This window comes from Serinus canaria, chromosome 1 (assembly GCF_022539315.1).
Source record: "Serinus canaria isolate serCan28SL12 chromosome 1, serCan2020, whole genome shotgun sequence".
NCBI lineage: Eukaryota > Metazoa > Chordata > Aves > Passeriformes > Fringillidae > Serinus > Serinus canaria.
Window position 1 is genome coordinate 33,962,036 of NC_066313.1, and position 15,490 is coordinate 33,977,525.

The 15,490-nt window shown below is 39.3% G+C and overlaps 1 protein-coding gene across 1 annotated transcript in view; it reads left to right on the top strand.

Moving 5' to 3' along the window:
• The window catches only part of TMEM135 (transmembrane protein 135), a 160,924-nt gene extending 149,596 nt beyond the window's left edge, over positions 1-11,328 (top strand). Inside the window, exons 10-15 of the mRNA XM_050975937.1 lie at positions 510-677; positions 3,308-3,371; positions 4,064-4,140; positions 5,728-5,826; positions 7,316-7,383; positions 8,924-11,328. Coding sequence (XP_050831894.1) covers positions 510-677; positions 3,308-3,371; positions 4,064-4,140; positions 5,728-5,826; positions 7,316-7,383; positions 8,924-9,056 — 609 coding nt within the window. The 3' untranslated portion in view covers positions 9,057-11,328. The remainder of the gene's footprint in view (positions 1-509; positions 678-3,307; positions 3,372-4,063; positions 4,141-5,727; positions 5,827-7,315; positions 7,384-8,923) is intronic.
• The last annotated feature ends 4,162 nt before the right edge of the window (positions 11,329-15,490 follow it).

The following is a 15,490-nucleotide window of genomic DNA, read 5'->3' on the forward strand; positions in this document are numbered from 1 at the left end:
TGTGCCAAGCCACCAGGGTTAACTTCTAATTCTCACACTTTCTGAAATTTATTTTTGGTGGACTTTTTCCTCCTTTCTGTTTTCTTGAGAAATTTGAGTATAGAAGTGTTCATTTTTTTCCACTGCATTGCGTTCTTCTATAAACCCATTTGTGGTTTAAAAGCTGGTCAGTAACCTAGAAATGAAGTCATCAGAATTATTTCAATGGACAGAATTTTGGAGTAGAATAGAAGGCTCTTTCTTGAGACCTTTCAGAAATTCATAGAAATTAAAGAAGTGTCAATTGTCTGTGATTTTACTGCTTTTGCTATTTTACAGGGTAACTGGGAAAAAGAAAACTCTTGAGTTAGAAGGTGGGGATAGGATACATTTATGCGTTTTACATATTACCTTCAGAGTGGGTTTTAAACTATTTGATGTCAAAAATAAAACCGTCTGTAGAAGCTTTTGCTTTTCCTTTTCCAGAATTTGTGGTTTCTTACCACAAGATCTCTATATCTTTTCTCTAGGGCTTCATTAGGATGTTTAGCATTGGTTACCTGATCCAGTGTTGCCTTCGGATTCCTTCCACCTTCCGGCATCTGCTTACACAACCATCACGGCTACTTTCCCTCTTCTACAACAAGGAAAATTTCCAGCTTGGAGCTTTTCTGGGCTCTTTTGTCAGTATATACAAAGTAAGTTTATAGCATACAGAAATGACAAATGCTCTGTTTTTTATTTCACTTTTCAGAATATCACAAAGAGCTGAAAAGTCAAGCTGCTTAATGGTAATGGTGCTGTTTCCTACAGCATGTTACTGACAAATTTTATACTATTGCAGTAATCATATTGTAAATAGAAAGCTATTCTTCCATTCTGTGTGGTTTTTTCTGTAATTTCTAAAAAAACCTGATGGATTTTGCAGCTTGTTTTCAAGATTAGGAAATAGTACTTCAGACATAGTGAATTCAGATTTCAGAGGGATTTGCTGCTACACAAAAGCATTTTCATGCAGGCGCAAGTAGTGACTGCAGTAGTGTCTGTGCTGCCAGAGAGAAGCCATGTGCAGATTTTGTTGGTTCACATATCTGGAATTCTTACTTGACACTGAATAGCAGGAGACTGCAGAACATACAGCATGTAGCTGAGGAGACATTGCATTTAACTGCTTGCAAGTGTATCCTGTCTACCCCATTAGAAGATGACAGATTTTGAACTGATATGCATTCATACAGCACTGTTGGAATTAATCAAATTATGTTTATTTATGCCAAAAGAGGCAAAGCACCTGCCCTAATGCAGAATAGCATTTCAGCACAGTGCAGTGCTGAAGTGTCTTTTGCACTTCTGTATTCTTAATCACATGGCTTTTTTAACTGCCACTTTATTTGCTCTGCAAATTCAAGCTCATGCTGTATTATTCGGGGTAAACATTATTTACTGAAAAATAAAAAAGGAAGTCTTAAATATAAGTAAAACAGCACTTCACTTGATTGGTAATTGAATTGAGAGACAATAATTTGTAGGTTACAGAATTCAAGTTTTTTGATAGCCAAGTACAAATGAGCTGTTCAGAGTTTGCTTGAATATTAAATTTTTTCTTAAACTTTAAGAAAAAAAGCCTTTAGAGAAGAAAAGAATTTAAATTGCAATAGCTAAAATGATTTTGATGTGTTTAAAAGCTTCAATTGAGACATGCAATTCAGCCCAGTGGATACTCATAAAATGAGGGTGACATATTCTGACCTTTATTTACTATTTTTTAAGTATCTACTCAGCACTGGTGAGGCCACAGCTCAAATCCTGTGCTCAGTTCTGGGCCCCTCACTGCAAGAAGGACATTGAGGGGCTGGAGTGTGTCCAGAGAAGGGCAACAGAGCTGGGATGGGGTCTGGAGCAAAGGTCTGATGAGGAGTGGCTGAGGGAGCTGGGGGTTTAGCCTGGAGAAAAGGAGGCTCAGGGGTGACTTTATTACTCTCTACAGCTGCCTGGAAGGAAGGTGCAGCCAGGTGTAGGTCAGTCTCTTCTCCCAGGTAGCAAGGGACAGGACAAGAGGAATTGGCCTCACGTTGCCCAGGGGAGGTTTAGATTTGATAGTAGGAAAACTTGCTTCACGTCAAGGGTTGTCAGGCACTGCAAGAGGATATCCAGGGAAGTGGTGGAATTGCTGTCTCTGGAAGTGTTCAAAAGGTGTGTGGGTGTGGCACTTGGGGATTTGTTGTAGTGGTGGACTTGGTGGATGCTAGGTTAACAGTTGGAATTGATCTTAAATGCCCTTTCCAGACTAAAAGATACTCCAGTTCTATGATCTACTGTATGTTATTGTTTGCATTTCACAACTTACATGAATTTGGGTTGCATTTTATTTATTTATTTATTTATTTATTTATTTATTTTTATTTCAGTCTAAATAGGCATGTAGGGCAGCAAAGATTCTAGTCACGCAAAAAAATTGGACCATGGCAAAAAAAAAATAAATGTTGGTGCATTTTGGATCGAAGGGGTATGCAGTTCTGCTTTTTCAAATTAATGTGTTTTCCTAGTTCCAGAATTTATTGGATGCATGAGAAAATCTCTGGAGGTTTGGTATGTAGTTGAAGAAAACCTTTATCATGGGAAAGAGTCTAGCAAGTACAACAAATGAGGATGACATTAATTCAAATTAGCTTTGGTATTAGATTGGAATACATATAATCTGCTCTCCGATTTTGAAAGAAATGGCAGCAGTAACTTGAAAACTTAAGATGCTGAAATGTTATCGGTACTATGTCCAACTCTCTAGATTTTAGTATCACTAGTGTTTTTTTAAAGCTTGTGCTTTAATTTTGTTGATTTCTTGTGTTTTTGTTGATGTAAGTTAGTATTTTTTGATGTGGTAAAGATTACCTAATCAGACATAAGGTATCTCAATAATGAAAGTTTCTACGGCTCCTAAGAAATTACAATGTGATTGACATTTCCCTTACAAGACTCTTAAAATGGGAAAGTTTGCCTGCTCACTTATCAATTAAATTGCCTTTTATTGTAACAACCTTACCAAGAAGAAGAATGCATTATCCCTGGAAGTGTTCAAGGCCAGGCTGGATGTGGCTCTGAGCAACCTTGTGTAGCAGAAGGTGTCCCAGCCCATGGCAGGGGAGATGGAATGACATGGTCTTGTGAGCCCTTCCAACCCAAACCATTTTATGACTCCATGATTATGGGTATTATCACACTACATTCTTAATTCATACTGTGTGCTACATGACTAGCTTATAAGGAATACCTGCAGTCTCTGTGTTGTAAGAAGTAAGTAGGGCTAAGCCTGCATTCTGTTCACCTACAGGGAACAAGTTGCTTCCTGCGCTGGGTCCGAAACCTAGATGATGAGCTTCATGCACTTGTAGCTGGTGAGTCCATGGAAAGTTTGTGTTGCTTGTGTTGGGAGTCTGCAAGTATTCCTCTTGTCTGTCCTCCCATCCCCTTTTCAGACTTCTGTGATGAAAATAGGACTTTGTTCCTATTCCTGTGTACATCAAGATTGTGTCAAAGTGACAGTGATGTTTCAAGTAGTGTCAAGGGAAGAGTTGCAATTAAAATTGTAAGGCAAATTCAGTCAAATGTGGAGTTTATGGTCAGCTTCAAGGACAGTATATTACGGTGTGCATAAATATAAACTTGTCCTTTAATTTGCAGCTGTAGACATGTGAAAGTACTCACTCTCCCATATGTGACAGAATACACATTGAGCTCCACTGGGTCCAAAGAAAGATGTTTTTACCATGAAATTTGTGTGGTGGTCAGGCCCTTCCCTCATGTACATCTGTCACATGTTGGAACCACAGAGATCTCTCATCCCGCAAAAACCTGAGAAATTTCACAGTGTGCTCCTGAGCACTGAAGTACAGATTTGTTTCAGCTTTCTGAGATTTTCTCTTTTTAGTGATACAAACTATATTTGAATGGGCAGTAAAAGAACATCCCTGAACTGTGCTGTCTGTAGCATCAGAAATAACCTGTGCAGTGTTTGTTGGGCTGACAAACAACAGTGACCTTAACAACACAAATCACAACCTTAACAATGTTTTTCTAATTGTTACAGGGTGTCTAGCAGGAATTTCTATGATGTTTTACAAAAGTACAACTATCTCTATGTATCTGGTGTCTAAATTAGTAGAGGTAAGTTATTATACTCCTAAAGGAGGTCTTCATTTCATCTATTTTTTTCACGGCAGAAGAAAAGAAAATGAATGTCAGGGATTTTATCAGGCAATTCCAGTAAAATACAAAGTTGTATGGTGATGGTGTTTCAGTACATGTGTGCCAAGAGGCAATGCTACTCATGTCTTTCCTACTTTCTTTTCTTTGACTAATTTTAAATGTCTTTTATCCACTGGTCTTCATGTAAATTCTCCATGATTTTTTTAATCTCCTGACAACCCTTTGCTTTGCAGTTTTTGCAGATTTTTTTAAATAAGAAAGTTCCAAGAATGTCTCTTCTGCCAAACAGAAATCAGACCTAGTCTTTAATTGCAGATTTATTGCCAAAAGCTGCAGCTTAACTTCCTGCCTTTGTTCCCTTATTTTGGCATTCCACAGTCTAAGATAACTCAAAATAGCTTAGGTTTTGGTCTATAGCTGAAGTTGTTTGTCACTGTACTACAGCTGATTGAATTCCCAGCTTTGGAATGAACTTTGTTCTAATTACTATTCTTCAGGCTTGAATTATTTCTCTGAACTTGTAAAATTAGGAGCCAAGGAAAAAAATATTTACAGAGTTTGGGTATGTTGATTATACTTTTCTAACCAGCATTTGATTTCTTACTGTGATTTTTCCAGAAAATGGAGACTTAGTCATGGTTAATTCCCCAACACCACCACTGGAACGAGTTGATAAGGTTCTCTCCCTATGCATCATACCTGAATCACATATTTCTCCTGCAGAACTTGAAGGCCTTGTTCTCTAGTGATATTTATCCACCTCTATTACCAGAGCAGAATTAATTTTAAAGAACATAAAGAGAAGAAACCTTTTTTTTTTTTTTTTTTTTGTTACACATAAAATGAAACATAAATAGGGAAGATACTCTCTGTTCCTCCTCCTGGTTATCCCAGACCAAGCTCTGAAGGCAGTTCACATATTGGTCATATAAAGGCAAATCTGAGTTATCCATAATGACTTTTAGAACTCCAGTTGTAAAAAACCAGTATTATCTTGTATTGCTGATGGTTTTCTCTGGACATTGAGACATCTTGGCTATGGTGAAATAAGAAAAGTGCTTTGTGTTCTTTTTTTTTATTTCTTTTTTTACTACTTTTATCATCTTATGCAAGCCAAGGGTAACTGACCAAAGAGGCGTGTGCTGCTTTGCAAGGTCAGGCTGTGCTGAGGAAAATAAACTGTACATGTTTTCTCAGAAAGTAAAGTATGTGATTTCAAGCTGTTTAAGAGCAGTGAATATTCACTTTGTTGGAATAGTTATTGCATTGTTCTTTTGCTTTTTTAAAATGAAGACTTTACCAGAGCAAACTTTCCCCTTTTTATCTTTAGGTTCTATAACACCCAAGCTGTTGCTAGTCTTGTTCTGTGCACTCATAGCCTCTTATTAGATTGATCTTGTGCAGCATCTATAATCTGTTTTAATCAACACATTTTTGGGCATATAAAAAATATAAAGTTGATGTGGTTTTTTTTAAAAGTAAAACAAAAAAGTAAAAAGCTACTTAAATTTTGTTTTATTCAACATTTTTTGTTTATTTTTATAGACTATATACTTCAAAGGCATTGAAGCAGGGAAGGTTCCCTATTTTCCTCATGCAGACAGCATCATCTATGCCATTTCTACATCAATATGCTTTCAGGCAGTAAGTATGTTCTCTAACACAGCATGAAGTTCTTTACATCAAATGTTGAATGAAAAGAGGAGCACAGGGAGATAGTTCTGTAGAAAAGATGGTGAGATGTAGTGATTCATAGCATCATGCTCCTGCATCCTGGGGCTCCTGTATCCTGCTTTTGAGTGTCACTGGGGGAAGGTCATTTCTAGGACTCAGTTTCTCCTGTGCTTGTAGCTGAATACATTATGCAAAGCATTGAATTCTTTGGAAAGAATCTTAAAATGCACCCACCCAGAAGATGAGCATTAATGTATGAACTACCATGAGCATGTGAAAGGACAGTTTTCCAAGGAGGCAAACAGTATAATACAATATTTTATGTTTTTTGAAGTCAACTGAAAGTTTTCACTCACTTCAATAAATATTGCCTAATTGAAAAAATCTGCAAAAAATAGTAAAAACCCTGAAGTGTTACATTTGACACAAGCAGTAGTACTATTTTTTGTACTTCTCAAGTTAGCTACATGCCTTTAACCACAGTCATTTTATTGTCTGCATCAGCTAGAAAATCAACTTTTCAGTGCTACCCAAATAGCTCTGCTATTCTACTAGATCTCATGGTTTCTAGACCTTCTGCTGAAACATCCCTGCATGAACTGCATATTCTCTGGACCTCCATAACTATTTTTATTTTTGGTGCTCCCCAGTAAAGAGAATATAAAATGACCCTAAAGCAATCTTCTGCAGTCTTGTGCTTAACAGGACATTTAAGAGATGCTCCTCCTCCTCATTCTTCCCATGTACTTGGGAATAGCTCTAAGTCTAGTATCAAAGTGAATTGATATTTTGGTGCTTGGGATGTGCCTGAAGGTCTCCAAAATACTCCTGTCAGGGACAATTGTGTGAGACTAACAGACAGAAAGTTCATATGAGAAAAGAAGGGTTTTTTGGTTACTTAATAACTAATTGGAAAACTAATCTAAGACTAGAAACAAATTGCTAGGTTTAGCAGGAAGAAGGAAGGAGAAATTAGAAAAAGGATCTACGCTGAGATGTTTGTTATTCTCTATATTTCTAAGTGATCCAGAAAAGTAATGGAATAAAGAGAAGACATGGATTTTGGATGTATGACATTATTTCATATTATATTATTTAAGATAATGTAGCATGAAATATTAATATGACTACAAGAAATGGTGAATCACAAAATGCAGAATGGATAGGGAATTAAGCAGGAGGTAAATTCTGCATCCACTGGTCCGAAGTCAAGTAGGAATAATGATAGTTGTTGCTTTCTCTGCAATGAGATGTAAGTTAATTGTCACCACTGGTAAAATATTGTATTCTGGGAATATCAGTCTGTGCTGGTGGTGGCCATACAAGTATTGAATTCAGACGAGAACAGTAAAAAATGAGTTCCATAACAATCCTTTTGTTGATTTTGGCAACCTAATATAGCAGATGAAGCTTTTGCCTGACACTGTCGGCTGGCTCTGACAGAATCCTCTCCTTGCAGGCTGTCATGGAAGTTCAGAACCTGAGACCTTCATACTGGAAATTTCTTTTGCGACTAACGAGGGGCAGGTGTGTACTCAGGGGTGTGTTATGGCTTGTCTAAACTTGTCATTGATCACACTCAGCTTTCTGTGTCATTCACTGCCAGCAGCAGAGCACTACAAGTACATGAGGGCTAATTTCCTGTGGATTTACTTTGCTTTTCAAATGGTTTCCAGTACTCTTGAAGTTCTTTGCTGCTGAAGTGATATTGCTGGGCTTAGTGTAATGACAGGAGCAGACTGCTCTAGTGAAGTCTATTTAGCAGATGAGTGTTTTACTTGAAGCCTTTTTAGTTCACTTGGAGGGTGGGATGCTTTCAAGTTCCATTGGAACATGAAGAATCCAGTAAACAACTGTACGTGTTGAAGAAAGCAGTATGTTCAGTGATTGACAACATGGTATTACTCTGGGTTTAAAAGCATTACTGGAAATGTCAGAATGTCTCCTAAAAATACTGGAAAGTTTCAGTACTTTTTTTGTAACTGTTTCAGTTGGGAAAGGATTTTTTTTTTCTTGGAAAGTTAATAAAAAATTTTCACTGATCATAATCATAAATATACACTGTAATATCATAGTGTATGTATTTCCTATTTGCTGCAGAAATCTAAAAAACTTTCTTTTAAAAATAGATCTTGCTGTAACTGACTTACAAAAATACAGTTTAGTGAAGTGTACACTGTTACACTGGTGCAGTGTGTGGCAGGAACAAGGCATCCAAATCTTGATCAGTTTATGAATGGGGTTATAAAAGGTAATGTTTCTTGTGACAACGAGCTCTCCAGGCTGTAAAAATAGAAGTGAAATCAGAGGCCAGTCCATGGAGCATGTTGAACCTATGCTCCCCGTGGCACAGCACACACGAGGTGATTGAATACATTGCAAGATTTAGTGGGAAGCTTTCCTTGGGATGCCTGGAGGCAGTCCTCAGGCAACCTCTGGGGCCATACAAACATGATACAGGGAATGATGTCAGTGCAGTTGTCCAATTTTGGCTGCATTTTTTCATTTTGTACTAATCCTAGGCTTGCCTTAATTGAAGGAGAGGAAGGAACACAAATTCTATTCTGCTCATTTATTTTATCTGAAGCAACTCTCTCTAATAGTAATTTTGACACTCTCTCCATAAAGGCAGTTTCTTTTGACATTTCATATGCTTTTCATTCTATAGTTGTGAAGAACAACAAAATGGAAATAGGTTGTAACACCCATAAAATTGGCATCCAGGCTTGGGCAGGCAAGGCCACAGTTTGCTCTGGAGTGAGAGAGAACAGTAGTATATTTTGGTTTGACCTTTTTTTTGTGGAATTAAAAGTAGAAGGAGACCCTTCCCCTTTTTCATAAGTTGCATTTTTGAAGTACACTAACACAAGCACTGTTAGCCACATTTTTCAAATGCAATTTTTAAAAAATCTTTATTACCTGAGGTGAAAAACTTTGAATATCTGAGCAGTGCAGCTTGAAGCCTGTGTGTCAGAGATTTTGATAAACTTTCATGATGTGAAATAATTTTATTTTTTCCTGAGTAAGTGAGTTATGCATTCATGCTTTCTTGTCTCTTCTTTTTCAGGTTTGCTCTCATAAATAGGAAAGTTTTAGATGTGTTTGGTACTGAAGCATCTAAGAACTTCAAGGATTTCACGCCTAAACTTGATCCAAGATACACAGTTGTGCCACCAGAGTTACCACTGGAGCTGTCTTGAATGTGACAGTGTGGCTTGTCATTGAATGTGATCAGCATTTTGTCCTGAAAAGTTAATTGACAGTCGTATATATGGAGGAGGACTAGGGCTCCACTTCAGTATTACTTCAATGAGAAAAGCTTTTTACCAATCAGAAATACTGAAGCTTTGCAGTGAGGTGTGGCTTAGTGATTAAGCCCCTTCCATAAGCAGAAAACATTTCTGGATTGCTGTAGTTGGTTGACAGTATGGTAGAATCCTGAATGAATTAAACACGAATGAGTAATATATTTAGAGAAGTAAAACATAAATATGCTTGATAATTTCAAAAATTTCATAGTTCATACCAATAGAATATTTCTTGGTAAAACTAAAAGTAATTCTTTATTTAGAAATGAAGACAATTGGCATAGTTTAGGTCCAAAATTTTACCTGATCCTAAAAATATTGCACTCTGGTGAAAATGCCTCCCTGGTTTTTCAAATTGCGTCACTAATTTGTCTCAAAAGAGCCACCACCCCCTCTTTAGTTAAAATTAGGGTATTTTTTCACAGCTGTGGTTGCAAAATAAGGCATTCCTTAGGAAAAGAAAACGCATATTGATTCAGAAATCACATTCCAGGGCTGTAAATTCCTCTGATGACACAGATAACAGGCAAGGAAAACAAGAAGGCAGTTCCGGTGGCTGCTGTGCGCCGAGGAGCGCGGGTGTGGTGGTCAGCATCTGCCAAGTGGAAAGGGACACAACTGGCAGAGGAAAAAATGAAATGTTCCAGCCTCTGGGATGGTGCTGGAAACAGCAGACAGTTACAAAAATAAAAAAGCCAAGAACAAAACAAAACAAAGCAAAACACACACCCACCTCCCCTCTCCCCAGATAAAATATACTGAAGCAAAATGTTTATTTTTGAAAGGGTTTGACATTGTCACCTTAGGTGGCGTCGGGTTGTTTGTTGGCCTGCAGCACCAGCCAGCGTTTCAAGCATTTCTTTGGAAGAGAACTGACCCCTGAGGTTAGGCTGTTGCAGAGATCAGTTTTGACAATCAGATTTATAGTCTTTTTTCCTTCTAATTGGTGAAGACTGCTTTTCCACTGGGCTATCAGACTCATGACTGGCACAGTTACATTAAATTTTATATGGTACTCAATGCAAGCAACTACCTACACGAAGTCCATCTCATTTTTACTGTACATATTTCTGCAGATTTGTGTTCCAAAGTGAAACCGTGACATGCTAATTTCTTTTTTTTTTTCCTTTGCTTTTTTGAGCTTCTTAAATTATAACCCATTCAGGTGGAGCTCAATGGTGTTCATTACCCTAGAAGTTAATGAGAAGATGAACTATATTAACATTCAATTGAAAAAACTGAAAAGAAGCAAGATGATCCAGGGAAATTGCAGCAGGTGGCATGTATTTTAAAAACAAAAAAAAAAAAAAGGAGAAATCAGTGTTTTATTGGAAGTCTTTATCAGATATATGAACTGGACTAATTAGTAGACTCTTTGTCTTGTAACACTGTAATCCTATCCCAGCCATAAGCATATTTTAATTCCAGTTAGCTGAATTTCTTAATATCCAACATACAGTCATTTTTATCAAATTTATTGTCATGATAGTTATACAGATTTGTGCACAAAATCTGCTTCTTCATCAGCTGCACTAACAGTGATGTTTTATCACTGTTACTAAAGGTGCTTCATCCTTTTAAACAGTGGTTGTCCAATTTAGTGTGAATAAAGTTCTGCAAGCTAGTTTGTATGCAATATTTTGTTGCTTGGAATTATATTAGATTTCCTCAAAAGGAAATAAAAGTTAATTGAACAAGAACTTTAAAAGGATTGTAAGAGATTTGTAGTGTTTTTCCACTGGAATATGGTCTAAAGTATTTGACCTTGTAAAGTCTGAGAAGTTATATATTTTAGGTGGTATATTAGAACTCACACAATATATTATGAATACTTTCTAGTGTAACAATATACCATTCTCAAACTTAAAGATATTTTATAGATGGATTAAGTTTCTCCACTGGAATGACAATTGGGATTGTTTCTCTATATGAGGGGTTTTTTGGGAAAAAAAATCCAAGAACTACATCTCAGCAGCTAAATAACAGTTTTGTCTATGTTTCTTGCTTCCAAAATTCACAGTTGTTTCAAGTTATTTTCATGTAATATAAAGAGAAATTTAAAAATTTTAAATTATTTTTATTCAAATTGAATATATGTAAGAGAAAAAAAAATAAAGTCCTGATGTTCTTCCCAATAATAAACAGTTCCTGCTTTAAAAAGTGACTTTTTTGGCCATGTTGTTAATAAGCTCTCTGGAGTTGTAAGTGAAATGAAGTCATAGGATCATACAATGGCTTGGGTTGGAAGGAAGGGCAATCTAGTTCCAAAGCTCCTGGCCACAGGCAGGGATGCCTTCCACTAGACCAGGAGCTCAGAGCCCCATCCAACCTGGCCTTGCATGTTTCCAGAGATGGGGCATCCACAGCTTCTCTGGGCAGCCTGTGCCAGTGCCTCACCACCTTCCTTGTAAAAAGCTTCTTTCTATATCTAATCCAAGTGGGCTCTCCTTCAGTTTGCAGGCATTAGCACTGGAAGTGATTCTTGGCTGTGAAGGAACACCAGGAATGTGACCATGCATTTAAATTTCTTGCAAAATAAAGTCTTAATGCAATGTCAGTGAAGAGGTAACACCAGAGCTGTTCAGCTGGCAACTTCATCATGCACTTCCTGGGTAATGAGGTGAGGTGAGTTGATGTTACTGTTTCTTTTTCAAACAGAGCAAACCACGTGTCCTGATGTGCGGGCAGGGAAGTGCCGCACAGCCTGAGCTCTGCCTGCTATGTGACGGTCGGGCCACATGTGACTGAAAGGCCAGCACTTCCTGCCTCCCGATGGTTGTCATCAGAGACACCATCTGATGGTGTCTCTTTGATGACATCAAACTTCCTGCAAAAGTTCTTTTTGCAAAGAGGAATGCAGGGGTAGGCTTGCGCAGGAGCTGGTAGGAAGTGGTGGGTCAACCTGAAATGTCCCAGTTCTGCAGTAGAGGTTTGGGTGTCCTTAGGGAGTCTGCTCAGGGCAACAGTGCTTGGCTCCCTGCAGGCATCTCAGGAGGCTGCTGCTTCTTCAGCTGTGGCTCCCAGAAACAAGCATGGCCTATGGCTTAATTCTTCATCCCTCCCTGACCTTTACTCATCCCAGTGTTGGGTCATTCCCCTTTGTGAGTTTCCCTTCCTTTTTTCCAAGCCACTGTGCTTTTGCCTATGTTTGAGGACATGGGAAAGGTTTTTTCCAGATTCCTGATGACATCTCAGGTAGAAGAGTCTGCTGTGGTCTGAGCCCAGCCTTATGCTCAGATTCAGAACAGCTTCAATTGCCAGCTCTGTAAGAGACAAATATTTCTGGACAAATGGTCCTTGAGTGTGCGGGCACTGACAAGGCACAAAAAGGTAGCAAGAAAATCTGTGAGGGTTATACTGAGGTTTCACTATTTTGAGCAATTTTTTTTACACAACTGCATTTAACATGGGGGAGGAGGCAGGGCCCAGGCTTTCTGTGTCTGGACTAAATGGTTTTAGAGGTCTTTATCAACTTATGTGATTCTACTCTAGTGTCATGAGTCCTTGCTGTGGTGCAAAACACAGGACTAGAGGGATGTAGCAAAATGCAGTTCGGGTCAGTGAAGTCATTTTGGTGGCTGTAGCTTTGTGCCTAAATATTGGTCAGGATGTTTCCATTTCCAGATTGGTTTTTCTCTCATTTTCCAGGGGAGGGTGCCTCACAAGTCACCTCCTTTGACAAAACCAATACATTTTCTCTCACACCTTTGAGAATGCAATAGAAAAATATGACACTTTTCCTTGAGCTACACAGTCACATGGGTTTTCTTACTGTTTAGTAGCAGATCCTGGATGTTTTATTTATCCTGTAGATATCTTAACAGTAAGATTTAAGGCAAAAATTTTTCCCCCATAAGAAGCCTTAAATTGCCATTGTGGATATGCTGGCAAAAGCACCCAGTGCTCTTCCTTGCCTCTAGCCTCACTGAAATGGGATCACTTCACTCTGGACACAGCACTCACCTTTTGCAGCAGATGGATTATGTCCTTCCATATAGGACACCCACTTCACCAACATGCTACTTTGAATATGGCAAGCAGAAATGTAAATTAGAGCACACTTTAATCTCAAGGACTATTTTTTTTTTCCCTGGCAAAGGTCAGGGAGATTTCCACTCGCTAATTAAAACGGAGAACAGTCAGAAGAATTTCAAACATTACTGCCAAAATTTTATGCAGGGTAGAGGAGTCTGGTTGGAAATCCAGGCGAATGATTAATCTGTCCTGCTGGTGGAATCCAGTGGATGTTTTTTCCCTTCATCTGCCACAATGGAGACATAAAAAATGCTGCTGGCTGTTTGAGCAGGAGCTGATGAGACTGTTCCCAGGCCTGCTTGAAGTTTACTGAAGACCTGATCACACAGGGTCAGGAACAAAGGCAAGGCTTTTTTTCTGTATTTTCCTAGTATTTTAGAGTGAAAGCCTACTTTCCCATTACAGGCAATAAAAACTTGCAAGAAAGGGCAAATTGGGCTGGGATGAACAGATCTGATGTGAGATCCCCACCTTAAAGTGCTGCTGATTGCCCTGCATTGATACAAACATAAAAAACCTAGTTCTAAAGAACCCAGAGGTGTTGGTTTGCTCTTTGTCTATTGGCTGTAAAACAAATGAAAAAGAAAAGAAATTTTTCCCCTCACCATGATATGTGACTCAACTGGGAAACTCCTTTCCTTTGACCATTTACATTAGTTGAAAAGGTGACCAAAATGTCAGCTCTAACTATACCCAAAGGCTTAAAACAGACATTGGCTCATGTGGTGCAGTCTTTAACCCATTGCCATCACTGCCACGTGGGTTTGAGACAGTATTATCTGTGCATTATGTTCACCTAGAGGAGCTGTGGGTAGTGTGCAACGAGGAACAGTCACTTGGACAAAAGTCATCTTTGAAGGCACAATGTCCTTGATTTCCCAGCTCACTTACCAGGGACAATGAGGAAATGGTTTCTATAACAGTACAGCTTAATCCTTTGCAAGATCACAGGGACAGCAAGGAGGTGTCCTGGAAATCAACAGGCATCCTGTTCAGTCAGGGACTTTGTCCCACAACTGTCAGTGGAGCAGAAACTGCTGTGGATCCCCAAAACAAAGCAGTGTTGCTCATGCAGGGGATGTCAGGAAATGAAAAAGCTGGTATGTGCCCTGATAGCTCTACTTCATGCTTGCAGGCTTACAAGGACCAAAGACATCACCTGTCATTTGGGTTTTTCTGTGTGGAACCAACTTCATCTGCCCAGGCACAACCTGCTGGAAGCCAGGCAGGAAACCAGTGGGCACAAGAACAAACTTGGGATTGTTAAGCCCAAGGCCACTCACCACCACAGGCTTCCTCTGATGCCTTGGAGGCTGTTTCTCAAGTCCCTGCTGGAGTCAGCCAGGGACTGGGCAGATTAGAGCAGTCCCAGCAAAGGGGACTGAGCCAGACTGGCTGCTGCCATCAGAGCTGTGCCCAGCGGCTCCCCACCATGTGCAACATGCAGAACAAAGCTGCTCTGATGGAAAACCTCCCCTTTGATGGTGCCCTTCCCATGCTGGCCTGCCTGGGAACTCAGCTCTGTGCAGTCTCTGATGGTCAGCTGTTTGTGAGCATGACTTCAGGCTTCATGTGTCTCTGGGAAAGAGGGAGCCTGGATAACAGCCTTCACAGTGCTCCTGTGGGAAGCTGAATGCTGAAGTCTTGCTCACCTCAGCTGGAGTTCTGCTCACCTGTCTGTCCCCCTTCAGCTGCAAGGTCCTCATTCAACCCCAGGGTAACCTACAGCTGTTGAAGAGTATCTGCATCCCAGCTCCAGGGCATGTACACTCCAAAGATGATCCAACAGGGAGAGCTCAGCCTTTTTGCTCAGCCAGGAACAGCAGTAGTGGGGCTGCCCTTCTTAGCTGAAGATGTGTTTGGCTTTAATGCTGGCTTTGATCTGTACAGACAAGGGTGCTGGGCAGGAATTATTACTTGCTCCAGCAATCATAATACCACTCAGCATGGGATTAATTTTTGATTCCATGAGTTAGTTTTAAATTATTTTCCTGTAATAAGCTGGAGTGGGAGGAGAATATTCTCACAAAGATGAGACTGAGTCCAAATAAAACAGTGTATGTAGCAATGCAAAGTGTTTTTCCTGGGAATCTGGGGGGGCTGAGGCCATGTTTTCAGACGTTAGCTCAGAACCTTGGAACAAATCTTTCTTTGAGCTCTTCATTCTTGAGAGTTTGTTGTTTAATAAGGGAAGAGTGACCTTTTGCTGGCTGTGTTGGGCAATGCTGCCCAAGACTTGACAATAAAAGCACTTTATACTATCATGTATAAGCAAGAACTTCCTCCCCTCC